The sequence below is a fragment of the Neovison vison genome, chromosome 6 (assembly GCF_020171115.1).
Source record: "Neovison vison isolate M4711 chromosome 6, ASM_NN_V1, whole genome shotgun sequence".
Lineage (NCBI taxonomy): Eukaryota > Metazoa > Chordata > Mammalia > Carnivora > Mustelidae > Neogale > Neogale vison.
In genome coordinates, this window is record NC_058096.1 from 75,367,203 (window position 1) to 75,394,957 (window position 27,755).

General features: G+C 43.3%; 1 protein-coding gene across 2 annotated transcripts; it reads right to left on the reverse strand.

The window, feature by feature from the left end:
* Positions 1-7,412: 7,412 nt before the first annotated feature.
* On the reverse strand, positions 7,413-15,048 carry TM4SF1 (transmembrane 4 L six family member 1). Of its 2 annotated transcripts, none has more exons than XM_044251584.1 (5): positions 14,720-15,048; positions 13,242-13,331; positions 13,006-13,151; positions 10,079-10,279; positions 7,413-8,277 (listed from the first exon to the last, which is right to left on the reverse strand). In XM_044251584.1, exons 1-5 carry the CDS (start codon positions 14,894-14,896, stop codon positions 8,130-8,132), a joined length of 762 nt encoding a protein of 253 aa, XP_044107519.1. In that variant the 5' UTR covers positions 14,897-15,048; the 3' UTR covers positions 7,413-8,129. The 2 variants fall into 2 exon arrangements, with proteins under 2 accessions (XP_044107519.1, XP_044107518.1); XM_044251583.1 differs by having other exon boundaries at positions 10,099-10,279; positions 14,720-15,046.
* Positions 15,049-27,755: the final 12,707 nt, after the last annotated feature.

Below are 27,755 nucleotides of genomic sequence, written 5' to 3' on the forward strand. Positions count from 1 at the left end.
AAGATTTTATTTTAAATCTTTAAAAAAGAAAGGAAGAGGGGCGCCTGGGTGGCTCAGTGGGTTAAAGCCTCTGCCTTCGGCTCGGGTCATGATCTCAGGGTCCTGGGATCGAGCCCCGAGTCGGGCTCTCTGCTCAGCAGGGAGCCTGCTTCCCCCTTTCTCTCTGTCTCTGCCTGCCTCTCTGCCTACTTGTGATCTCTGTCAAATAAATGAATAAAATATTAAAAAAAAAAAAGAAAGTAAGAAAGAAAATCTCCTCTAACCTCTATCCTCTATTGTCACTTCACAAGTATGTCATGTTCCCACGTCTGTGCTTTTCTTCTTATCTGCTATTTACTTTTTTTCCAAAGCTGTAGCCCTAGGCTCTGAGAGTTAAACAATTTGGGAAGTTTTGAGTTAAACAGGTTTTACAACAAGAATTCTCAGAGCTTATGCAATGTTAATGGGTGTGGTGACTCTTCAGGAAGATTTGTGTGCACTATTTCCTAGACATGTTCAAAGAGGTCTCATAGGGAACCTATTTAGTTCAGAAGATGCTGATCAAGTCCCAGACAGACACTGCTATCTCTTCCTTTGTTATGAGTTGACTTGTATCCCCTTGAAAAAGATATATTGAAGTCCCAATACTTAATACCTCAGAATGTGACCTTACGGAGGTAATCAAGTTAAAATGAGGTTCTTAGGGTGAGCCCTGATGCAATTCAACTAGTGTCCTTCTAAAAATGGGAAATTTGGACACAGAGATGGATATGCACAGAGAGAAGCTTATGTGAAGAGATAAACGGAGAGGTTGTCCTTTTATAAGCTGAGGAGCCCCTGAGACTTCCAGAAGCTAGGTGAGGAAAGGCCTGAAACAGATCCTTCCCTAGTACCTTCTGTGGGGGGCATGGCCCTGCTGACACCTCCATGTTGAACTTTTGGCCTTTAGAACTGGGAAATAAATGTCTCTGGCTCTGAGCTACCCAGTGTGGGGTACTTTGTTACAGCAGCCCTAGGAAACTAATATATCTCCTAGCATCCATTCTTCTAGCTGGGTGGTAGGTAAACTAGGTTCATTTTTTTTCTCTCTCTATTTATTAAAATTTTTTTTGTAATTTCTATGATCAGCTTAAAAACAACAAAAATACCCATTCTTCTCCTCTTCGATTGTAATGGAAGTATGCATTTTTAGCTAGGCAAATGGCCAGCTACACTAGAGCTCACAAACTCTTTCAATAAAGGTTGAGGTAGTAAATATTTTAGGTCTTGTGGAACAGATGTTTACTTTCACAACAGCCCATTCTGCCATTGTAGCAGGAAGGAAACCATAGAGAATATGTCAACAAATGACCATGGCTGTGTTTTCATAAAACTTTATTTACAAAAACAGGCAACAGACCCGATTCGCTAACCCCTGATCATTGAGCACCTGATGTCTGCTGGTCATTATTCTAGATGCTGGGAATACCATGGTGAGCAACATATTCAAGGCCTCTGCCTTGTGGAGCTTGTAAAATCTTGTTTACAGTTGTGTCCTCAGCACGTTGCGCAGGGCAGGGCGAGTAGTGATCAGTCCAGAAATACTGAACCAGTGAGTGACTGACAGGCCCTTGGGTGAAAAGAGATGAGTCAAGCCTTGGGGTGGTAGGCCAGGGGGATCTCTGGGTTCCTTGCATGGTTAACTAAAGCCCAATAAAAGAATCTCCACTGGAAGTTTGATTCCTTAACAAGGCAAAAGCAAACCAACACCAGAGGGTGCCCTTTTTTTTTTTTTTAAAGTAGGCTCCAGGCCCAGTGTAGGTCTTGAACTCATGATCCCAAGATCAAGAGCGCATGCTCTGCCTACTGAGCCAACCAGGCATCCCCAGTGTGTCCTTATATCCATGTACACTCATATTTCCAAAGATACAGAAACTGGAAACAACCCAAATATCCACTAATATAATCAATGAGTAAATCAACTATATTATTTTCAAATAATGGGACACTATACAGACGAGAACAAGCTACTGCTACAGAAGACAACAGAAGAATATCAAAACCACTGCAAACGGAAATGATCTACCCTCCAACCCCCAACTTGGACACAGGACTAAACTCTACACTGCTCTAGCTTACTGTCTACAGCTTATAGCTTACTGTCTACATTTACTATTATTTTATTATTCCCTAGTCTCCATTAGCACAGTTTACTTACTATTCCAGGATACTCTTGCCCAGGTGAATCACTTTATGGTTCATTATAGAACTTCATTAAAGACCCATCATCTCTTCAATAGAAAACATCAAGAGTTGACACCTCAAGAGCCTTTGAAACGTTTACCTCAAAATCCTTGCCTAGCTTCTCCCACAGTCCTAAATGATATATTCTTACCAGTCCTATTCAAATCTTCACGTTGAAAGACTCACCTAAACCAGAACCAAAATCTCAAATTTAACTCTGTCCTTCCCTCTCCCATGAAAGCTCATTCTAGGTGGTATTCTCCCTGATGGCAGGAAGCAACACATTCAGCTTTGTCCTCTGAACAGATTGTTCTGGTGATCTTTCAGGAGCCAGCATTCAACAACATAATGTTTAGTGAGAAAAACCAGACACAAAGAGAGCATGCCTTATTAATCAATTTATGTAAAGTTCAAGAACAGACAAAACTAATCTATGATGACAGAAATCAGAACTGCAGTTACTCTGAGCGTGTGTGGCTGTGGTAGGGTATGTACTGCCTGGGAGAGGTTATGAGGGAGTTGTCTGAGTGCTGGAAGTTCTATATCTTGATCTGGATGGTGATTAGTATGAATAGATGTATGTAAAAATTCACTGAGCTATACATTTTTGTGTGCTACATGTAAAAAAGTAATTTATTTTTTTTAAGATTTTACTTCTTTGAGAGAGAGATAGAGAAAAAGAGAGCATAGGTACAAGTATGGGGAAAGGGGCAGAAGCAGAAGGAGAGGGAGACACAGACTCCCCACTGAGCAGGGAGCCTCACTCAGGGCTCAATCCAAGAATTCTGGGAGCATGACCTGAGCCAAAGGCAGACACTTAGCAAATTGAGTCTCCCAAGTGCCCCGTAAAAAAGTAATTAGAAAAAAAAAAAAAGGGTTAAAAAGGCTAAAAATTTAACCTAGGCATCAAAGGTTACCAGGAGAGCTGTGTAGTTCTAGAATTTCCTTTACCAAAGGGTTGCCTTAAACAATATGGAGTTAGGTATCCCATGAGATCCTAAGGGATCTTAAGGGAGATGGCTCCCTTAGTTTTGTTTTCAAACCTATAGGTATAGTCTACATCTGAGATGCCAGCGGCCATTTCAATTGGCCTTGAGTCCTGTGTATAAGTTAATAATATTTATACACGTGGAACAGAGATGGGCGTGGTGAGAATTAGCAAATGAAACATTTGACACAGAGTCTTGCACTCACAGGATGCAACTTGTAGATATAGACATCTTGAAACAGCCCCTCAGTGGGAATGATAGTGTTGCTCCTATAAAAACTAGAGTGTGAAATGTTGCATAAGGGAACTCACTAGCCCTCTGTATTTAAGGACCAAGCTACATACAGAACTATGTCATCAAAATTGGGGGAGGGAACAGTGTTGATGGCTTTCATTCCCCTTATTTGTAAGATTCACCCATGTTTTCTCATGTATCCATAGTTTGTTCTTTTTAACTGCTGTAGGGTAGGAAAATGTGATTATATGTGGTGTATGGGGGGGGGGTGCGTGCATGCATGAAAGGAAGAGAATTGATTGTTTAATCAGTTCCAGGAATTAACAAAAAAAATCCAGCTTCAGAAAGGTCAAACAGGTTTCTTGAGCTGCAATAGTTTTAAAAAGTATCTACATGACAAAGATGAACAGACACACAAAATATTTTGTGTTGAGAGGAAGAACCATTTGTACTAGCCTGGGGTGGGTAACAATTTCTCTATGTAGGATGTGTTCAATCATTTCCACAAACCATGCCAGACCATATCTTATAAACCTGTTGTTAACCCTTCCTCTCATCTCAGAAAAGTAAAATGAGGAAAATTCGAGGTGTGCCTACAAAAACCCTGATAAAAGACCGATGCTCAAAATAAAAGCATTTTATCACTTTCATTTTTAAGAATGGAAAAACAGATATATAGTTGGTATTTATAAAAATCTTATTTGGTAGCTACACCAAGTAGACACCATGGACTTGGATTTCCCAAGCACAGATGGGAAATTATGGACTCCCTACCACATTTGTAGCCTGTGGTTACTGCCTGCCTCACCTGGCCCATCCCTTTGGCTAATTGCCTGCACAATTATTCTCCTGTGTTCACTGCAGAATGACTCCTCTGTCCACCCACAGGAACAATGGTTTTCTCCTACGCTTGGGAATTTTCCTTCAAAGACTATGGACCACTCCCTGAGTGATTTTAGGAATGAAACTTTCTTTTCTCAAAAGTAATATGTGTTCACTACAGAAACTTTAATAGGCAGAGATAGGAGAAATGAATCCAGACAAAAATAACCCAGAATCTGACCAATATTATTTCTTAGCACATATGTATTATAAATATAAATAACATTTTATTGTGCTGACATTTTATCAAAACAGTTCCTTGTTGGACTTTGAAGCCCTTGTTATTTTTCTGGCTATAAACACCACTCCCAAAATTATTCCTGGAAACTGAACATCCTTGGTTTGTTTGTTTGTTTAGTTTTTACTTTATAATCATGAATTTAACTCTACAATCTAGCTATTGGGGGGGGGGAGGAAAATACAGAACCATGGACCTGCAGTGAGAGCACCAAGATTATAGGCTATTTTGAGCAACTGGGGTAAAGGGGGGCTCTCCTGAGCTACAGAAGGAATAGTCCGTTAAGATAGCACACAAGTCAAATGTGTTAGGTTTGCTGACAGTCCGAAGTGGTGATCTTCTTACTGGTTTTGCCATTCCTGGACCCAAACCCATCCATGCTTCCCAATATTCATGCCCTTTCTCACTTTGCCAAAGACCTCATGCCAACCAGCCAACCACTCTGTCTTGGCCATGCAGATGAGAAACCGGGAACTGTTTGGGTTGGGTCCAGCATTCGCCACCAACAAGATGCCCAGACCCTGTGCTTCAGGATGAAATCCTCAACATCAACTTTGTTGCCATAGATAGACCTGCCCCCAGTGCTGTGATGGCATATGAGGTCACCACCCTGGCACAGAAATCCTGGAATAATCCTGTGAAAGCAGGAAACTTTATAACTCAATCCTTTCTCCCCAGTGCTCAGAGCACGAAAGTTCTCTGCTATCTTTGGCACTTTGAAAGTTTTAAACACACACACACACACACACACAGGGCTAAAAAAGATATGCAAACCTTATAGAGAGTTGCTTTTCTGAAAAGTTGTAACAAATCGCATACCTGCTCCCACTATAGATAAGTGTCAGAGGAAACATAGAAAGATCTCACACACCTACAAGAAACAAATTGTAGCGAAGGTAACACTCTATCAATTTCCTCAGACTTTAATCGGGGAGATTCCATGTATTTAGGTAGTTATTTATAAATTTGGTAACTTTGGTGAATGGATACTCAGAGGGAACTAGCTAACCTTCAGGTCATGTGTGCTACCCAGGTGACTCAGAGTCTACAGGAATCTTACTGTTTTTATGTTGCCAGGTGATAATAAGCTGTTTCTGTACAATCTCTGAGGGAATTTCCAGTCAAATTAAGGGTTTGGAATATTATAGACCCAGAGTGTGGGCTATAAATATAAGTAAGCTAGGATAGAAGGTAATTTGTTTCGGCCGTTTCCTCTGGCCAATACCAATGACTGCTACTAGAGAGTTTACAAACTAGGGGAAACTTTGAGTCACTCAAATTTCAGCAGTGGGATGGGATGACGGAGGGTCCCAGGGACCTGTTCAAGGCCCCCTCAGGTGGGTGGACGGGCTGAGTCGGTTAGAGGAGTCAAGACTCGAGCACCTGGGCAGACAGGGGTAGCCAAAGAGGTACAGGGGGCCAAGGAGAGGAGCCAGAAAAACGTGGGTTTTCATTTTAGACGGACCTGGATTCATACCATAGTGTTTACATTTGCTCAAGATAGGCCTAGAGCATATTACTCCACCTCTCCGAGCTTTAACTGTGTACGGTGGAGACAAACACCACTTCCTAGGGCATGCTGAGAGATTACAGTGAAATAAATGTATAGAAACTAACAATAGGGATTCCTGAGAGGCTCAGTTGGTTAAGCGTCTGCCTTCAGCTCAGGTCCTGATCCCAGAGTCCTGGAATAGAGCCCCATATCAGGCTCCCAGCTTGGCAGGGAGTCTGCTTCTCCTTCTGCCTGCTGCTTCCCCTGCTTGTGTGCTCTCTCTCATTCTATCTCAAATAAACAAATAAAATCTTTTTAAAAAATTTAACTACAATAATTGATACATCAGAAGAACCCAAAAAAAGGTTGCTGTTACTACTATCAGGATTAATCATAATTTTTTTAAAGATTTTATTTATTTATTTGACACAGAGAGAGACAGATCATAAATAGGCAGAGCAGCAGGCAGAGAGCGGGGGAAGCAGGATCCCTGCTGAGCAGAGAGCCCGATGCAGGGCTTGATTCCAGTACCCTGAGATCATGACCTGAGCGGAAGGCAGAGGCTTAACCCACTGAGCCACCCAGGCACCCCGTGATTAATCGTTATTATTGCTGTTGCCTTTGAGGATAGATTTGGGGGTGGGGCAATCATTAGTACTAATCATTATACCTCTTCTTTGGATTTTCTCCAAAGGAGTTCTAATCTGGTGCCCAAGAATTCCCAAGAGGCCCATGTATAGATATCTGGTAGAAGGGTGTTAAACTCCAGTGAGAAAAAAATGTCAGTGTTTTTAAACCTGTAATGAAAACGTACTATTTCCTCTGATCTGACTATATGCAATAGCTCACAGTAGTGATCATGGTTTGATGAATGAGACAAAATTACATATTATTTTTGTATCACATTCAAATTGTTGCAGGTTTCTCAAAATATCATTTCAATGGGAATCCTGCTTTAAAAGCACAGTTGTTCTAAGACCAACTCATTAGGCTACTGCTGGAACAATGTGATCTCTGTCTCCCCCTCTATAGATGTTAGGTGATGGAGTTGGCTGTCCAGGTAACTGTACAATTGAAATAAACTAGCAAGGGAGAAAATGTCTGTGAGCCTCCACTGGGGCCTGACGCCTGGAGCATCCAGTAGAAAGGAAAGTTACATATGCGGTGGAATGACCTCAACCCCAAGTGATGCAGAGCAACAGCAATGAGTGGGTGGCAGAGAAAGGTAGATGAGGAGGGCGAGGATGAGGCAGAGAAAGTGGGATAAAACACCCAGAAGCCACAGAGCCCCCAGCAATAGGGGCTGCACTACCCACAGGCTGGGGAGGAAAAATAGGGAGAAAAATGGAGGAACTTTAAATTAAGGACAATGAAATTAAACATGGTAATGGATACTTTATTTTGTTGGATTTCAACCATCAAGTTTTGGGGTTATTTCCTCACGGTCCTCTTGCCCTTCCTCCTTCTCCCCCATTTTCCCATGATGTTGATTAACTGTTTTATTCCATTTCCCATTTTTTCTTGTCCGAGTATCCAGGCCTTTTTCTTTTTCAAGATGTGAGCCTTGGCACTTGTCTTTGAAGGACAAAAAGTTTTCCACGTGTCAGAGAAAGGTAAGATCTGGCAGGACTCCTGACAACATTGTTGAGTCCTTCCTCTAGCTCGGGCATTTTCAACCAGCCGTCCTGCTCTGGGCAAGTATCTGTCTCTTGCAAAACTCGGAACAGTTCCTAATGGCCTCTTGTCAGAGATTGGCAGGCATATGAATGGGAAACACCATATAAACAGTGAAAAAAAAAAACCCACATCTTTTCAAGTTGTTGGATTTTCTCCTTCATGGTCTTAAAAAAAAAAAAAAGTAACTTGACATCTTCCATGCACATACAATAGAAATGGAAATGCACATACAATAGAAATGGAAAAATGATATTTATCCTTATAATGTTTCTCAAAAACATTACTCAGGCCAGAGTTCATCTCAGCTACGCTGAGGACCGACCGTCATTCAGTCAATAAATGACCTCATTTGTTTTCACAGTCCTAAAAAAAAGGTTTGTTTGCTACGCTTGACATCACATGAAGATGCCAGTCTTTATACACATTTATAAAAGTAGAATATGTAAAGTATGATACAGTGGTACAAAGTTTTACAAATTAATACAAGTAGAATATATAAATTACAATGAAATAGAGGAAGGTTGTGGTTCTGTCTTGGGGTGGTTCTTTCAGCAGTCATATCGCTGTAAAGAAAATGAGATAGGCATTAGGTCACCAGCAGGCTGAACAGACGACGATGCCATTTTCGTCCTAAAATTTCCTGTTTGAAGCAGACATAAAGCAGGCTGATGTCAACTTCAGCTGAGAGCCTAGACAATGCTCATGAAATGTTTCCTAAACAAAGGACACCCATTGTCCTCTCTGAGGAAAAGCTGCAGGAAAGGGCTATGAAAACGCAGCTTACTGGTGTTGAGTTGGCTCTGAATGTGTTTGGGGTAGGTTTTTAATCTTAGGGATTTTAGAGATAATGCCACGGGAGTTTCACCCAGGAGTGGGCTCAATGGAGGTAACTTTCCCGATTCAATGCTACCAAGTTACAAACTTGACTCATCTACACTAAAAAACCTTGCCTTTGAAAGTGTCTTTTGTCTGAGGAATAAAGGTAGCAGATCTGCACTGGCATTTCTGGGAAGAAGACATCCCTACTGTGAATTTCGGATGGGAAACCCAGTAGGACTATTTGATCACTCCCCCCCGCCCCAGCTAAGAGAGGAGGGTCAATCTGACAAACCACTGGCAGCAGCTGTGGTCACTGACATATTATGCCTCTTTCCAAAAATGCACAAGGGCTGATGTTCAGCGGGGCCTCATCTAATTTAAACTCTGCCTTGTATGAAATTCAAGGTTAAAGATAGGTTACATTAAATTAATCTGAGAGGATTCTTCTCTGCCTCTCCCCAACCATATTGCCTGGAAACAACTCCACACTGAAAGTTTCCCACTGTGTTGTTTTCTTGGAAATATGGCAAGCTCCCAAAGGAAATTTTTAATCTTGCTGTACTCGCCTGATAAGGAAAACTAAATTTTTATTTTAACTTCCCCTCAAAAATTTTAGAAAGTTTCCACTTATTTACAGCAAGGTTTTTCATGGTAGCAGTGGGCTTTCAGTTTTCATTAGGTTTTGTCTTATTTTAAGAAAAAGAGACCTTGAACCAGGGGAGTAAATGATTAGGAAAATAGAAATTAAGTTTCTGTTGACCTAATTCCGTTTTACAGAATAATGCATAAAACAAACAAGCTGGACTTCCATCAATTCATTAATACATGAGGTTTCTTTTTTCAGAAGATATAGAAACAAGAACTTTCCCTGCTACTAACAAATGCATACTTCTCTCTGAAATCATTTCCTCAGGAAACAAGTGCTTCCTGGTTTTCTTTCACCGTGAAAGGCTTTTGACAAGCAGCTATTCAAAGGTTACTAGTGATTCTCTGTGCTTAGCTGTTGCGGCATTTTTGTGATGCCTTTTTAGGAAGTAATTGTAAGAGATGCAACAGAACAGCAAGGATTGCGTATAGGTGGAGAGCAGGGGTTGTGGCATAAGATGACCCAGGGTCCGAAGCCTGCTCCTTCCTGACTAGGGGATTGTAGACACATTGCTTAATCCCTGACTCATAGTGGCATCTGAAATGTGAGTGTAGCTGAGTGCCTAGTGCAAGGAACATGAGAGCAAACACAGTTGTGTCTCTTTGGCTGGAGCCCGTGAAAGGGGTGGTGAGTTTGCTCTGGAAGGAACACTTCGTTTATGGACAACATTTTTTTATATACACGGGGCCAACTACAAAAAACAAGATAACCCAGGGACTATGACACTCAAAGAAGCTTATTACCCAGAGCAAAACCATATGCTGTAAATGCTTTTGCCACAAAGATGGTATAAGGACAAATGCTGGTAAGTTGAGCAGCTTTTAATTTTGCCTTTTTTTCTTTCTGATGAAAACAATGGCATATTTTAGTCATTGAATACCTCAGGACCAGGCTGTGACATTTCCACACAGTTTCTTACCTGTTGGCGAGAGCAGTGATAACCAAATATTCCTCCCATCACTCCGTTTATTACTTGAATGAGACACAAGATGAATTCAATTCCACTGAGGGCCAAAAGGATAGAAAACAGAGAGATATTCCATTCAACAACATGTGTGGGTTCAGTGCACTGGGACCATGAGGAGGTATCCAGAAGGTACCTGTGGATGAAAAAAAGAAACTTCTGTCCCATGACCACACCTAATGGGATGTCTCATAAGCTACTTTCTGTGTGGTGCTTTTATGTTCAGAGAAAAAAGAAATGAATTAATTCATTGACCTGTATCAAATTTTTCTAGTCCAAGTCATTTCACAAAGTGAGGAATTTAGCCCAGGTCATGTTGCAATGAGAAACATAAAATTCAGCAAATATTATTGGGCATTCACTGGAGTTAGACACTAAGCCCAAACTGGGGGTATAATGGTGAACATGGCATGGACTTTGCCTTGGAAATGCAGAGGCTCTAAGAGTGGAGATAAGACGCAATCGCATTGTGACAGGTATACTGATCAGGTAAACCAAGTTTGAGGAAGGGCACATAACCTAACCCAGGAGAGTACCTGTTTATATAACTATTCCACAGGTCTGAGCTCCATGAAAATAGGAAGCAGATCTTTCATCTTTGGCGCCCCTAGACCAGTATCTGGCACATAGTAGGTACTCAACACTTTTAAAAGTAATTGAGGGGCACCTGGGTGGCTCAGTGGGTTAAGCCTCTGCCTATTGCTCAGATCATGATCTCAGAGTCCTGGGATGGAGCCCCGCATCTGGCTCTTTGCTCAGCAGGGAGCCTGCTTCCACCTCTTTCCTTCTGCCTGCCTCTCTGCCTACTTGTGATCTCTCTTTCTCTGTCAAATAAATAAATACAATCTTTAAAAAAAAATAAAAGTAATTGAATGATAAATAATCTGAAGTCACTTTGAGAAATAGTAGTAAACCATGCTGAAATCACATATGACTGACTATACACACACACATAAGTCATATATATATATACGTGACTTAGGAGATTTTCTAAATACCTAAAAAAATATTCTTACAGTCTGAAAAACTTCAATCTCTGATTATTCTCTTAGAATCTCAGCCTTTGCTACATCATAAAGCATGTGGATCCTTAATGAAATAGGATTCAATCATGTGGGAAAATCTGCAATTGACTTAATTCCACAAAGAGGTCTGGTATAAAACTCTTTTCTTATCAGTTTTTCTGAAACAGCAGAACAAAGGGACTTGGAATTAGAGAACTAACTTTAAAAGGCTCATTGAGCCAATCAGAAATTCAACTTGTTGATTTAAAAAAAAGAATTCTGTCCTTATGACCCTGTCTTTCTGCCTATCAGTGGAGAAAAGAATTTGTCATTTTAGGACACAACATTAAAAAAATTCTTCAGCCCCACTTGCCTATTGAGCAATTAATCACCGGCTTGTGACCATTAGTTATTTCCCATACTGATCTCCTTGGACAGGTTGAAGTAAGGAAGGATACAGAAGCAGAAGGTTTTTTTTTACAGAAGCTGGGGTGGGCCAGGGGAGGGGCATATGCTCAAACAGCTGTAGAAATGTTTAGTGATACTTGCCCTTCTCCTTGCATTCCAGCGACATTCATCATGATCACTTTTACAGGTGGGTTTGTACAGTAGTTTGTATGCCTGTGCATACGTGAATAACCAGTTTCTACTAGTACATTCAGTAGGTTCTGAACAAAGTTGAATCATGATCAATAACCATTTTGACCACCGAAATTTCAAACCCCTCTAAGTGCTAATTTTCCTTCCGAGGCTACCTTGGCTGTGTTCTTTTTAAGTTAGGAGATAGTCTGTCAGTTTCTGTGACAAATACTTTGTTTATTATCGCATTAATCCTCCTGACAACTGCCCCTGGTTTTATTTGACAAATGAAGTAACAGAAAAGCACAGAGCTTAGTCCACTTTATCCTGGTTGCTGAGGGAGAAATGCAGAACTGGGACAGAATCCAGGTCCGTGGAATTCCACATTCATGATTTATGATCTCCCTATATACTACACAATTCGTGGGAGATAAACAGTCTTGATGATAGAAAGGCAATCGAAATTCATTATTCGTATTATTTTCACTCATGAATCTCATAACTAAGCTTTTCAAAATTCAAAGAAGGATGACATTCATTCGTCATCATGTACATCAGTTTCTATCAGCTATTTCTGATCTTTCCTCAATAATGGATAAGAAAGAAGCATCAACATAAAATAAAAGGCCTTAAGTTATCCTGATGTTAAAGTCGTGTATCAGACCTGTCTCCTATGGGCTGATTTCAATAAATTTAAATAAAGAAAGAGTTTGTTGTATGTAGTTATTGTGTTATACATGAGTGTGTGTATGGGAGTTCTATGATCTACCCTGGGCTTTGATTAAATTCATAGGCTTTCCATCCATATTACGTAATGATTCCATAATATTTTCTTATAAAACAGTAATATCAGCTAATCATTCTGGTATAGTGGACACACTGTATGAACACAAACTCTATAGCCACGATGCCTGGGTTCAAATCCTGACTGTCCATGTCCTTCCCAGCAATGTGACTTTGAATAAGTTCCTGCAACTCTCTGTGCCTCCTTTTCCTCATCTGTAAAATGGAAGCAATAGTGGAAGTCAACACACCCCTATTAAATTTATCCTTAAATTTATGATGAGGGCTGAATCAGGGAATCCATTAAAAAGCACGGAGAGCTTCTCCGGGTCGGGGATCCACGCTCTGACACCGCCGCCTGGTGCCTGAGTCCGTGCGAAGACACCTGGCGGAGCGGACAGACGCTCGGCTGACCGCTGCCGGTCTAACCTGCTGGGTTTGCCACTGCACCCGGCGGCGGTGAGAATGCGTGGCCCGACAGGAAACCATTACTCACTGTCCATCGGTGTTGGCAAAGGTGTAGTTCCACTGGCCCGAAGAATTAAGACATAGTGGTCCTTCCGCCAAGCCCAGGGCTGCCACGATGACACAGTAGCCAGATCCCGCGACTCCGATCGCAGCAGGCAGGACAGAAGAAAACATCTGGCGAGAGCAGAAAGGGAGGAAGTGAGCCGGCGAGGCCCCGGCCGCCTCCCAAAGGACCGTTTCCACCCTGGGAGCTGGAGCACCTACCGCGCATCTCTTGCCGCAGTCTTCGTGGCCACAGCAGCCGCAACAGTCGTCCTTTTCCAGCCCGATAAACACAAATGCTGGCAGGAACACCTGGTTCGAGAACAGGGAAACCAAAGTCACCGCCTTCCCCCCAAATCGAAGCCTGTCATAAGGGTCCAGCTAAGCATCTTTTGCTAGAATATATTTCTTTCTGACAGTGGGTTTGCTTGCCCGAGGCTCTCCAAGAATGTAAAACCAGAAGGAGCACAAAAGCCCTCTAAGTGGAGTGCCTGCTTGTTTGACACATGTCATATATCTTTAGGGTGAGCGTGCAGGTCGGGAGGGCTCCAAGAGTAACCTATGGAAGAGTTTCTTCTACAAGAGTTCCTAGCACCATCCCTCAGCTCTGGATGAAACTCTTAAACTCTGTCTTCAAATCTGATTCCCCCCTACCCTTGCAAATCATAGATGAAACTAACAGTCTTTCATAGAATAACTGAAATTTTTCATAAATGGGAGAAATGAAGACACCATATAGTAAGTATGAACTTCTTCTTTGATGATACTCTTTTATGATTGTTGCTTCACAGTAAAGCTCTTTAAATAAAGTATGAAGTACTCTGAGTTTGAGATCAAAAGAAGCTTAAACAGGTGCGATGTTGCATGAAGGACAAATTATTATGCAAACATGATAATAAAGCTTCATAATAATGTATTCAATTTAAATGTCATAATGTCTTTTCCTGGCTAAGAAAAATATTCTCTGTGGTACTAGCGATTCCATAAAATGTCTTTCTAGAATTCTCAATCCTAGCATTTAAAGTGGCAAACTCGAGTTCATCCACATTCTTTCCATGCTGTGGTTGAAGTTAATACTTTCAGCTCCCAGGCTGGCAGGCAAATTCCTCTCACTTCAATTAAAAACAAACCTTGGAAGAAACAACACATTCCACTGTGAGCATCAGACCCTGATCTGCTGCTAACTGTAGGATTTTTCTTAGACACCACACCCAGGATTATATAAAGGAGAAAATTTATAGTTCTGAATAGCAATACACTCATAACTCGTGATTTTTTTTTTCTGCAGTAGATGCCTGAGAATAAACAGCAGAGAATTTGGATACAAAACTGTTGATTTAGACAGAGAACCAGCAGTGTCCTCCTGGCTCCTCAGAGTAAACATTAAATGCCCACCCCCTCCAGTACTAGAAACTGTATAGTGTCTCAGATCTGATTTAAAAGCTAATATCTGTTTTCTAACTGTAAAGTAAGAGAGAATAGCAAAAAGGTAGTCCACTGTTAGTTGAAAGAGGATTTTGTAAACCGTCTAACAAAATTAATACACCAGACCTATCTCAACTTTCGTGTGATCTGCTTTCCAAAGGAGAACAAACAGAAATAACTGGATTTGGAAGGAGGCACTGTAGAAACATTTCCATGAGAACCCCTCATTAACAGAAGAGAATAGTTTAAGTTTCTAATAATTCTGAACAACTTACCAGCAAGCCCCCTCCCACGATGCCGGAAAAGAACCACACGAAGCGGCTGAGATGGTTTTCAGAGGCATATTTTGTTTCCCCATTGGGAAAGTAAAGCAAGATATTGGCCACAATGCAGAGGATGGCCAGCCACACCAGGGAATGTCCAATGCATCGTGCACATCTGCCGTAGCACATGGTGACAGAGAGTCTGGGAGGCTTTCCCCCTTCCCTCTACAGCTCAGCGAGGGCCCGAGTCAGAGGAGAGTGTGCCTGTCTGGGGAGAAAGCAGAAGCAGTTCTCAGCCCATTCCTGAACCTCTTAAATACTCTGAGTTCTTAGTCACTGAGTGGGTGAGGTACTTTGCTTTCATTGGTCCTGATCACAGGCTCCCGTTGGGGTAGGGGAGGAGGGGAAGGCAGGGGGAATGTCCCGCCCTTCCGATGAAATCCTTGAGACAAGCGAAACCAGGGTAGGACGTGAGAAACAGCCTCAGTCATAGGCAAGGAAGAAAATGATTAATCTTCACCAAGACATTCACTGTGCTATTCCTTCACAGGACAAAGAGCTGACAGGGGAGTCTGATACGACTTTCCAGTAACTGTCGAGTGTCCGCAGCTGACCGAGCTGGTGGAGGCTTTGCAAGGCAGCGAGCTGGGATCCTGCCCCACTCAGCTCTCTGGACAGCTTCCAGTTGGACGGCTCCGTGTCCACTTCCACTTTTACCCTGGCTTAATTCCAGACTGGGGGCTGTCCTGAGCCCCGAGCTTGTCTCTTTGTCTGTGAAAGACGAAGGGGCCACCAGCCATTACCCCACAGATTTGAGGAGGCTGTTGGGAACATTCCTGAGCCATCTTCTTTCCTCTGCCTACTGCGTGCTCTGCAGGACAGCTCCAACTGTCCAGCTTTCCCTGAGAGCTGCCTCTAACACAAATCTGGCACCAAAACAAAGGTGGCATTTGTCCACACAAAGGGCTTGGGCACCTTTTTATTCCTGAGGATTGCTATCAGGCTAAGAGATCCCGGGAAGGGACAAGGGAGGCCTAAAGCAGGGGGAAAGGTTAAAAAGAAAAAGAAATTTTAAAAAAAGAAAGAAAGGAAAGGAAAAGAAAGAAAAAGAGAAAGGAACAGAAGAGAGAGGGACTTTCAAGTGGAGCGGGGCTGAGGGGCTAGCCAGAGAGAAACTGGAAAGAATGGGATGCACAGTTGTTGGTCAGGACTCAGGGTCTCCCTGTGGTCCACCAGCCAGCCCCTGAGCCCGCTGTTGCAGGCTCTCAGATGAAGGCGGAGGAAGGGTGTTAACGCTGACTTTCTTACGCAGCTGTCTTGCATCCTTGCAGAAGGAGGACTCAAACTCCAAAGAAGTTCAGCTCTTGAATAGCAGGTTGTGCAGGCCAGATGGGCTGGGGGAGGACGGAGTGACAGGTGGGGCCAGGACTAGAGGGGCCCTGTCCCCGGGACAGAAGAGGGAGTGAAGAGGCAAAAGGCCAAGATGGGGTGTTGTTAGTTCGGAAGAGGAAGGTGAGCAAGGCAGGTGAATCTGGGAGCTCAGGCTGCTGCGGCCAGAGGCTGAAGGATTTGGGCCAAAACTGGGGGGCAGGACACGTTCCAAATGTGAGGAGGCTCGCTGGGGTTAGTCACAGAATCGGGACTGGGAGGAACATACTAACAAAGGTGGGGCCATGATCCAGACTGGCCTGAGAAAAGAGGTGGATAGAAAAGAAAGCACAGGCGGGGAAGGCCGGAACCACCAGCCTGCTCAGGTGTAGGAAGACAGATTTTCACAAGAAACGTCACTCCGTTACCACCACGTACCTTCTGCCCTGGCTTTAGGTCCTCATGGAGCGAAGAGTCCATGGTATCAGCGCCTGGGGTGGTGTCCAGGTGAGTGCCTGGGCCCTTTGTTAAGGCATCATCATTGCAAACCTCCACTCTGCTGATCTCTCCCACCTGGGGCCAAAATGGGGTGAGCAAACCTGTCACGACTTCGCTCCTGTATGCTTAATCGCCTTCCCCCTTCCCCCTCACCCCTACGGTCAGCAGGGTGTGAAGGAGAGAGTGAGGGGTAGGCAAAAAGTGTGGAGTGACAGCCCACCTCTGCTGTTTTTCTGTCTGGGGGATCAGGCAAGTCATCACATTCGTGGGACCCTGTTTTCTACTCTATATGACACGGGGCAGGACTAGATCAGCTGTTCTTGAGGTTTTGAGACTCTTGTGAGGAGATGGACCCTCTCCCCCCAACCCAAAAATATACAGGTATGGAAGCACACATGGTTCATTCCATTTCAGGGGTTCCGGGGGGTCCCTGAAGCCCGTTAGTGATTCGCTTGCACACTTCTCCAGGTGGGAGACCATCTGCATCACAGGTGCAGACACTTGGTCCGCTCTCAACACAGTAAATATGAATCATGGGGGACGAGACCCCATGATCTGAATTTTCTTACAAACATTCCAAATGAGTCTTGTGTTTCGCTCAGGTTGGGGATCACCGGCCTGGTCCACGGGCCAGGTAAATATCATGTGTAGTGATGTTCCTTGAGGCCACTCCCATCTCCAGTGGTTCCTCAGCTCCAGGCAGACATAGAGAGTGTCCGCATAAGTCCCTTGCAGGCTTGAGCTGATCAAATTCACTTGTAACATGGTCCACCGTGCCCAGACTCCTATCATTCTACATAGTACCTTCTGCTTCTGCCCCAAATTACGGTCCTTTTTGGGTTAGGTTCCTGGTTTAAGACCAGATACGTTTTTCAGGACAATTGTTTAACCCCTTGGCTCTCATCCTAGGCATACTTTGCCCTACATGCCTTTCTCCTGGCTGTGAACGCTCAGCCTCCTGGGCAGAGCTGTGTTCTCCATGGACACTTTCTGGGCTCCATCCCATTCTCCAAACCCCATCCGCAACCCTGCCCCAACTTCTGCTTCCCCCACTCCCATCATCTTTGTTCTAAGCATTATCTTCTCTCAGAGCTTCCTGCTGCAGGGTTCTGCTCAAAGAGGCCAAAGACCCCATCTAATAGTGGGAGGCCCCCTCCCCCAGCTACTCTTCATCACATCAACTTGTTCTATTATCATCCCTGAAATGTTGCCGTATATTCATTCACTTGTTTCCTTTTCTGTGTCTGTCTCCCCTCCTCTGAGTGGGGAACCCTTTTGGCCTTGTCCACCCTTGCTTCCTGCGGCCTAGAACAATGCCTGCTACATGGTAGAGAGTCAGTAAATGCTTGCTGAAAAACTAACTGAATAAATAAATGAACTGATGCATTCTTAAGCCTATTCTTACCGGGCTGATGCTCCAGAACCTCCACCTTCAATCCTATTATGCTCCCTTGTGAACCTCACTAAAAACCTCCTTAGCTGCTCATACCATTGCTCCCAGGTCCTGCCACTGCTGGACTGCGTGGGGCAAGTTATTAACCTTTCTGTGTCTCAGTTGCTCTCCTTCTTTTCCAGCAAGATTTCTTGAGCTCCTACTGTGTTTTCTAAGTTCCGGGTATATACATAGCAGTCAACAAAACAAACAACAGTCCCTGTCCTTAAAGCCTGTTTGTTCTATCAGAAAGCAAGAGACAAATACAACATAATATTAAATAAATAAAATACCGAGGTGCCTGGGTGGCTCAGTTGTTAAGCATCTGCCTTCAGCTCAGGTCATCATCCCGAGGTCCTGGGATCAAGTCCCACATTGGGCTCCCTGCTCAGCGGGAAGCCTGCTTCTCCCTCTCCCACTCCCCTGCTTGTGTTCCCTCTCTCACTGTGTCTCTCTCTGTCAAATGAATAAATAAAATCTGAAAAAATAAATAAATAAATAAAATACCTTGTGCATTAGTGATAAGTTCAGGAAAGGGGACTAGGCGAGGGAGGGAGACAGCCTCCTGAAACAGAATAATAATAGAACATACATCACAGAGCTGATGCACAAAGTGAGTTGATGTGCGCAAAGCATGGAACACCTGGCATTTAGCGAACATTCAATAAATGCTCCTTATCATTACTTACTCTTTTCATCAGCCCACTGTCCCGGGGAAGATGTCTCTACTCCCCTTTATGATATAGCTACTTCTCTGGGATCCCATCACTCCAGTATGTATTGGATCACTTTGTTGTTTTTTGTGATTGATTTTTAGATCCTGGAGTTCCCACAGTGTTATTAAAAGTTCACTTTTACCTCCCTTGTTCCCTCTGAAATCAGCCTCAATGCACGAATGAATACCTTGGAAAGAGTGGTCTTTACTTTGTCACAGGACTGCCGGTCTCTGAGCACTGGACACTGGTTCTCAGCCCCATGTTTTGGGTATGCTGTCCCACTGCCAGAAAGGCCCTGTTCTTCCTTCTCACCATGGTCTACCCCACCCAGCTTTGTTCCCTCCGCTGAACTCGTCACTTTTTCCATGACACCGTCTATCGCACCCTGCCTGCCTCATTCCTAGACCTGCTCATCACCCCTGCGCTGTCCTTTTACACACCCCCATCCAGCACCAATCAAACCACGATACACTGATGTGTATCTTTATCACCTTTCAATAATAAGTGCTACATTTTATTCAAATAAATAGGGGAGTTGAATATGTTCTGTTCTAAGGTTATTTGCTTTGAAGCAAAGCCAAAATGTCTTATGGAAAGTTAGGCAAAATTGGCAATTGTTACATTAAAAAAAATTTTGTAAGATTTTATTTATTGATTTGAGAGAGATCATAAGCAGGGGGAAGAAAGAGGGAGAAACAGATTCCTTAGTGATCAGAGAGTCCAATGTGGGACCCAGTCCCAGGACCCCAGGACCATGACCCAAGCCAAAGGCAGATGTCCAACCAACTGAGTTACCCAGGTGCCCATTATATTTAAGTTTTAAGGTGGTCAGTTTTGGGGTGCCTGGGTGGTCAATGGGTTAAGCCTCTGCCTTCGGCTCAGGTCATGATCTCAGGGTCCTGGGATCGAGTCCTGCATCAGGCTCTCTGTTTGGCAGAGAGCCTGCTTCCTCCTCTCTCTGCCTGCCTCTCTGCCTACTTGTGATCTCTGTATGTCAAATAAATAAGTAAAATCTTAACAAAAATAAATAAAGTGTTCAGTTTTACCTGTCATTCACATGAGCAGCTGGTATGACTTCTTATGGTGAGCTCTCCTGACCATTTGATATGTAGAATGTGGCTTCAAGAATAATTCCAAGGGATATTCCTTTTGATCATATCAAGTACCATAGACACAGAGGTTTTAGTGTTGGAAGAAACCTCAAGAGAGTGAATGGTTCAGCTCCCAAATCTTTATAGCCTTATTATAGTTAAATCCACGAGGGTTAAAAACTCTTCCCAATGTCATCTAGCTATGATATGGGGCAGTGGAAATGAGTTACTTTTAAGAACTAATGTCAATAGTCTATGATTCTGTGTGGTGGAGGGATTCTAAGAGGAAGATTTAAACCCCGACATCCTGCCCTTGGTGGCTTTCTTCCGCATGTGTTTTGCCCTCTTCATTGGGAAAGCACTAGTCTCTCACTGGTTTGAACATGAAAAATATAATGATTCATACATGGTATCTATACTCATTAGAGCTTTTTTGATTACAGTTGACTCTTCAACAACATAGGGGTTGGGGTGCTGAAATTGAAAATTCACATATTACTTTTGACTCTTCAAAATGCTAGTAGCCTACTGTTACGGAGTAGCTTACCGATATCATAAACAGTAGACTAACACATATTTTGGGTATTATATGTATTCTATACTGTATTCTTATAATAAAGTAATCTACAGAAAAGAAAACGTTCTTAAGAAAACCATAAGGAAGAGAAAATACATTAACAGAGCCGTACTGTATTTATCAACACAGTCTGAGTTAAGTGGATCTATGCAGTTCAAACCCTGGTGTTCAAGGGCCAACTGTATAAGTAGCAGAAGCCAGTTCCAGCTACATTAACAAATGGGCATTAATTATAAACTAAAAGGTACAGATGTAGATGGACCATGTACACACATGGACAGGGGAACCAAATTCTGTAGGAAATCCAGAATGTCTTCAGTCTCCATCTTGCTTCTTTTTGCCTCTTCTGTCCTTAACTGCATTCCTCCTAATGTAGACTCATTTCTCTCTTTCACAGTTCACACGGAAGAATATGGCTCTTACAGTTCCCAAGTTGACATATTTCTCTGATCAAAATACCCATCAACCTCAGATTCTGAACAGTGGGAGTTACCCTGGACAAGGCTGGGGCGTGCCCCTATGTGGGGACTGAATAAACATGGTTGCTGGGAGCCATCTCTGCCCCCAAGCATCCTCAAGGAAAGGTGAGCATAGGACCACGCAGAGATGCTGGGAGCTGTACTTTATTTGAAACTTAATCAGGGTGTATGACTGTCGCAACAGAAAGGCAGAGAGAAGGAACAGTGTTGAGCCATCGTAGCTACAATCTCCTAGCTTTCTCCCCATCTTTGATTCAATCTCAATTCTTGGTTTATTCTTGGTTTAAAAATAAGCTTCTTGGGGTGCCTGGGTGGCTCAGTGGGTTAAAGCCTCTACCTTCGGCTCAGGTCATGGTCCCAGGGTCCTGGAATCAAGTCCCACATCAGGCTCTCTGCTCAGCGGGGAACCTGCTTCCTCCTCTCTCTCTGCCTGCCTCTCTGCCTCCTTGTGAGCTCTCTGTCAAATAAATAAATAAACAAACCTTTAAATAAAAAAATAAGCTTCTTGGCCCAAGATTGAACCAGTTTACCTTCACCCTCATCGACCTTTCTCCCTGAACCCCATCCCCGTCTGGTAGTTGCAGTTCAATGTTTCACAGCAGTCCTATTACCTTCTCACCAAGCCAGGTCTCGTTGCCATGTCCAAACAAGGCAGCTGCTGGGATGCCAACCCCATGGTCTGAAGCTCAGAATGGGGGTCTGGCTGCTCAGAAGGGCTGGCCCACTCCCTTGAGGGGTAGGTGAGCTGAGGGCATCCAGAACATACCGGTGACAGCCAGCACTCAAATATGAACACTCAAAAATGAATGTTTTCTAGTTTGAGTATCTTTTCCTTGGGTTTTTGTAATAAAGCCAGGCATATGAGATGGTGGAGGGCCTCGAAAATCATCCGAATCTCAATGGAGAGTGGCCTGTGAGTTTCTCAAACCACACATACTGATTCACCCCAGGGAAACAGAGAATCTCTGGGGGTGGAGACAGGAATCTGCACTTTCAGAAAGTTCTCTAAGTGATTCTATCGCATAGCCAGAGTGGAAATCCACGGAAGGAGGTGGTCCAAAGAGGACACTGAGATCTAGAGGGATTCACTTCAGTTCAGAAGAAAAGCCACAGATTAAATGAAAACAAAACCAAAAACAAATGAAAAATTAAAACTAATCCGTCTGCTTCTGTATTTTGAACCTGATCAACCAGGTGGTTCTCTTTATCATTCTTTTGCTTCCCTGGATCCCAGATGCCTTTAGGGAGAATGACAAAACTGTTATGCAGTTTCTGTACATTTAGGGGAAGGTGGAGAGGACAATTAAATCGTGTGCAGAATAGACACGTGTCAGTCCTTCCCACGTCGTAATTGAACTTTACAGCTCTCCTGTGTGGAGCTGTCTCCAGGTGAGGATGCAGACACTCGGGTGGGTTAAGTATGCAGGCTAAAGTCACAAGGCTTGTGAGTGACATGCTCTGGATTGCTAGTCAGCTCTCTCTGACTCAGATACTCATGCTCTCCTTCACACATCTGGCTTACTTATACGACTTCACAACACCCTCACAAATGAAAAATCACCAAATTAAAGGACTGCCTTTTTTTTTTTTTTAAATCTACTTATTTATTTGAGAGAGAGGAAAGAGAGCCGGGGAAGGGGCAGAGGGAGAGGAAGAGAAAATGTCAAGCAGACACCGTGCTGATTGTGGAGACTGACCCGGGGCTCAATCTCACGAGCGGAAATCAAAAGTCAGACATGACGGAGCCACCCAGGCGCCCCGAAAGGACTTTTTATTTGACATTTTCAAACAGCAAAATTCTAAGACATTAATCATTTGGGTTCTGCTTTAACTGGATAAATGATTTAAAATTAACCTGGTGTTTTTCAAATGAGAAGATGTTAAATTGTCAGAACTCTGGTGGATGGCACAGTACGAAGTCTATGGCAGTATTCAATAAACTTGGATTTAATGTAGCAAAATCATACGGTCAACAATCAAGATATGAGCACAATTAGAAGGAAAAAATAGGAGCGCCTGGGTGGCTCAGTGGGTTTAAGCAGCTGCCTTCGGCTCAGATCATGATCTCCAGGTCCTGAAATCGAGCCCCACATTAGGCTCTCTGCTCAGCAGGAAGCCTGCTTCCCCCCCCCTCTCTGCCTGCCTCTCTGCTTACCTGAGATCTCTCTCTCTTTCTCTTTGTCAAATAAATAAATAAAATCCCTTTTTTAAAAAAAGGAAAAAATAGTAACTAATTTTTCCCACATTTAGTATAGGAAAGAAATACTAAAGCTTATTTTCATTTCCTTTACTGCAGTCTAATGTGTAAAAGGATTTCCTTACCTGGCCTTGGAATTTATATAAAAAATATGCTTGCCTTTCTTCAGAAAGGTTAGGGCAAAACTCCCCCTTGTCTCTCATGCCAATTAAAATTCAATTCCATTGGGCTTCTATCAGTCAGTCGGGAGTCGAAGATCACACAAAAACGAGAAGTGAAGGCAGTTGACTTAGAGCCGAATTTCAGATATCACTTTCCAGGGATCCCTGGTGACAGAAGAGCTTGTGTGTGTGTGTGTGTGTGTGTGTGTGTGTTTGAGTTCTGAATAAAAAAATCTTTCTGCTGTACATTTGTTTAGTCGTCTCTATGACTTCAACACTCTTAGAGACTCAGACTGAAGCATACTGGACAGTGTGAGCGTTCACTTCATAAGTGAGCGTTCTCCAAGTAACCATTCCAAGCTGGTGAGTTAATACTCCACCTAGACCTTGTGGCCTTGCCACAAGAGTGGCCTTGCCACTCTCAGTCAAACTGGTTTTGTGGCTGTCAGTCAAAGTCCAACATGGCACTTTTCCCACTGATACTGAATGAGCTGAAAACTCGGGTTACAGTTGATTTTGCCTTAGGGAATTTTACTGAGAAGGGCATTACAGCAGTGGAGCAGCTGAGACCCTCTGTGTGTGTCCGTGTGAGACCGAGAGACAGACAGACAGACAGCAAGGAAATGTGATAGGTTTGAGTTGGCTACAAGGTTTGCTTCTGGCCAGGGTGACTGGTTGACCTTCCTTCTACTTCTCCGTTCATAGTCTCTGCCTGGCATTGATGGAGGAGAATGGAAGCATTACTGTCCGTGTAAGCATTACCCTCGCATCTAATATAAGCACCATGCCTCAAATTTCCTCCCCAGAAAGGGAGTTGAGATTCTAACTAGCTGAATCATCTAGTAACAACGCCTTTCATTGTGTTAGGTCACAAAAAACACAGTAGTAGCCTACTCTGGGAACCCTGATGGGAAATCCATCCCATTTTCATGTTAAATCATTAGTCTGGCCTGTTGCAAATGACTGAAAGATTCTACAGAGTCATGAGTTTTCAACAAAGTAATTTGGAAATTACTTTGTCAGACCTAGAAGATGAGGGAAAAAAAAACTTGAGCAAGAATTGCAAAGGGACTGAAATACCAATTGGAAGTGTAAAAATTAGGTAGAATATTGCTAATGCTTTTACTCCTGCCCGGTGGGAACCAAATAAGCTTCTCTGGTGAGAGACTTTAGAATAGCTGTCTCTGTGAGTCATTAAATCAGGAATTTGGGATAGAATGGGAGTTGTAAGTTGTCCAGGGAATGTTATTAAAAGCAAGCTAGGGATGTGGAGTCCCTGCTTTGCCTTATAGCTGCTTTTGCAGACAGCTCTTTCTCTGGCAGCTCTCACTCCCCCGCAAGGGACTACCAGGGAAAACTGACTGCAGGGCCTTGTCTTTCCAGAGCGCCCTCCTCTTCCACTTGCCGGACTGCCTATCCAGTGCTCCTGGTGTGTTCTGCGATGACATGATGATCAGAATCCCAGATGTAGTGTGATATCCAGGTTTGGCACCAGTTTTGTGTGTTTCTTTCTTCTTCTTCTTCTTCTTCTTCTTCTTTTTTTTTTTTTACTAATTAGAAAAAAGAACATGAACATAAACAAGTAGAAAGCATTTTTTTTTTAAATATAGGGATAACTTCTCATAATATTTTTAAATTAAAAATAACTTAAAAATTATCATGGGGAATTTTTAAGGACCTCTGACAAGCTCATTTTTTATTTATGTTCAGAAAAGTACATAAATCAGGATTTCCCTCTCATTTTCATTCTTCTGAAAGAGTTTCTGATAAACATGAGGATCATTCATTCCACAAATATTAACTGAGTAATATCTCTGTGCCCTGCATGAGTTTAAGAACATTACCTGTGTATCTCACTAAATTCTCATAGCAATGTTTTGAAGTAGGTATATACATACCATCATATAGCTGATCAAATGATAAGAGTTTAGGGGCACCTGGGTGGCTCAGTGGGTTAAAGCCTCTGCCTTGGGCTCAGGTCATGATCTCAGGGTCCTGGGATCGAGCCCCAATGGGGCTCTCTGCTCAGCGGGGATCCTGCTTCCATTCCCCTCCCTCTGTCTGCCTCTCTGCCTACTTGTGACCTGTTTGTCAAATAAATAAATAAAGCCTTTAAAAAAGGGGCACCTGGATGGCTCAGTGGGTTAAGCCTCTGCCTTCGGCTCAGGTCATGATCCCAGGGTCCTGGGATCGAGCCCCAATCGGGCTCTCTGCTCAGCAAGGATCCTGCTTCCATTCCTCTCCCTCTGCCTGCCTCTCTGCCTACTTGTGATCTCTGTCAGATAAATAAAGAAAAAAATCTTTAAAAAAAAAAAACTTTAAAAAAAAAAAGAGTTTAAATGACTTTCCCAAGGCCTCACACCTTATGCATGGTGGCTCGAATTTGGATTCAGCAGTGTGAGTCCAGCCACTCTCTTACTCATTACGCCATATTGCCTCCAACCTCAGGGCCTTGGTCAGATGAGAGCAAGTATTGCCACACGCACTGATACCCTTGTACAGAAAATACACATAGGGCCCAGATATTGGTTTCTAAATGCCATTCTCCAATAAAAGGAACCAAGACTCTTCGAAGAAATGGCTGATTCTAGAACTGAAGCAAGGAAAACACAAGATAATTCTAGAATATCTTGTTGTGCTAGTGTTCTATGTTCTGGTATGCGATGGTTGGTTAGGCATGGTCACAAAGACACAGAAGTTTGGGGAAACAAAATAGATGATGCTCACAGCCCTAGAAAAGGAGGAGCAGGGCCACCTGGAAAAAACACCAGCATGGTGAGGAGGCAAAAGGTGCAGGAGTGGGGAAAGAGGCCAGGCCACCTTAATTGAAACTTCAAGGGCAAATCAAAGCAGGACAGTCTAGGGACGCCTGGGTGGCTCAGTTGGTTGGGCGGCTGCCTTCGGCTCGGGTCATGATCCCGGCGTCCTGGGATCGACTCCCACGTCGGGCTCCTTGCTCGGCGGGGAGCCTGCTTCTCCCTCTGCCTCTGCCTGCCATTCTGTCTGCCTGTGCTCGCTCTCTCCCCCCCCCTCTCTCTGATAAATAGATAAGATCTTTAAAAAAAAAAAAAAAAAGCAGGACAGTCTAACCAATTTAAGATTAGCTAGTTTGAATAATTTCGATGAGCTCTCAGCTACCGGGAGGCCCCCCCCAGTTGTCTGGCATTTGGCCCTGGGGTGGTCCAGGCAAAGTGATACTGCTTCAGGGGTTCATGGGCTGAGAGAGGAGTTCTAACTCTAAATGGGCTAGTTTGCATATCAAAAACATGCTCCAGGCTTGGCCTTTGCTATCTCCCAGTATGACCACTTAGCCTCCCAGTAGGAACCTCCCAGTATGAATTCTTTTTATTTAGTATTTCAGGTTAGCATTTTGTTTTGCACTTCAGGCCATGAAGTTATTATCCTTACTGATGCTCTAGATGCTGTCTCTCTCTCGGTCAGCTGGGTCCTGCATTCTTTGGCGATGACCTACTACTAGTCTTTGGTAACTTCTTGCTATCTGGTATAACATCAGGCTCATTTTATACATTTCCTACTCTAGACCTGGAACCAGTTATTTCTCTCAGGAGCTCTGGATCTTAGAGAAAAGGTATTTCAAAATCACAATTTGGCTCAAGGAAGCATCCCCAGTATCACTGTTCTTAAAATTTCAAGGCTGGAAGGACATTGGAAAAATTTTTTTATTTGTCAGAGAGCAAGCGAGCACAAGCAGGGGGAGCAACAAGCAGAGGGGGAAGCAGACTCCCTGCTAAGCAAGGAGCCTGATGTGGGACTCCATGGCAGGACTCTGGGATCATGACTGAGCCAAAGGCAGACACTTAACCGACTGAACCACCCAGGTGTCCCAGAAAAAGAGGTTCTTTTACTGTTCTTTGTATATGCTTCTGTGTTATTTGAATTTTCATTACGTATATTCATTCTTATCATTTATTTGTTGCCTACAAATAATACATAATTCCAGCATTGAAAAAAAGTCGAAGTAAAAATTATTTCACACCTTTTCCATGCCCCTCTCCTTGCCAGAGATAACTGCAGGGTTATCGCAGAGATAATTGCTGTGACTTCTTTCAGATTTGTCCTGGACAACGCTGTCACCTAAGAAAGACTAGTGCCCTAATGATTCCAGATGCTATTTTAATCTAGTTAGATGTCTCAAAGAAACAACAATCTGAGGTAAAAACACAGTGGAGAGCAAAGTGTACCTTCACCGGCACCCAGCAAGTAGGGCCTCCGTGTTTAACTCTAGGGGGCGCTATTCACACCGCTGTCTGTGATTCACGCCCCAACAAACCTGCCGACAAACCTATGAAACAACAAGTAAAGGACCTGGACAGGAAATGCCTCTTAAATATATGAAAAAAATGCGCAAGTGTGCTTTTAATAAGACAAATACAAAAGAAAGCTACACCAGGATACAATTTTTTCATCTCTCAGATTGGCAAATACTTGCTAACACACCCTCATTCAATGCTGGTTAAGTGCCCGTATTTCTGGCAACTTGACAATAGGCATTCAATGACAAATGTATT

Bases quoted from the DNA above. Each gene is read 5' to 3' on its own strand.
- TM4SF1 (XM_044251584.1), bottom strand. From the start codon at position 14,896: ATGTGCTACGGCAGATGTGCACGATGCATTGGACATTCCCTGGTGTGG. The intron at 13,152-13,241 runs GTAGGTGCTCCA...TGCTCTCGCCAG, and splicing joins ACTGCGGCAAGAGATGCGCG to ATGTTTTCTTCTGTCCTGCC. The intron at 10,280-13,005 runs GTGAGTAATGGT...TTTCATCCACAG, and splicing joins TTTGCCAACACCGATGGACA to GTACCTTCTGGATACCTCCT.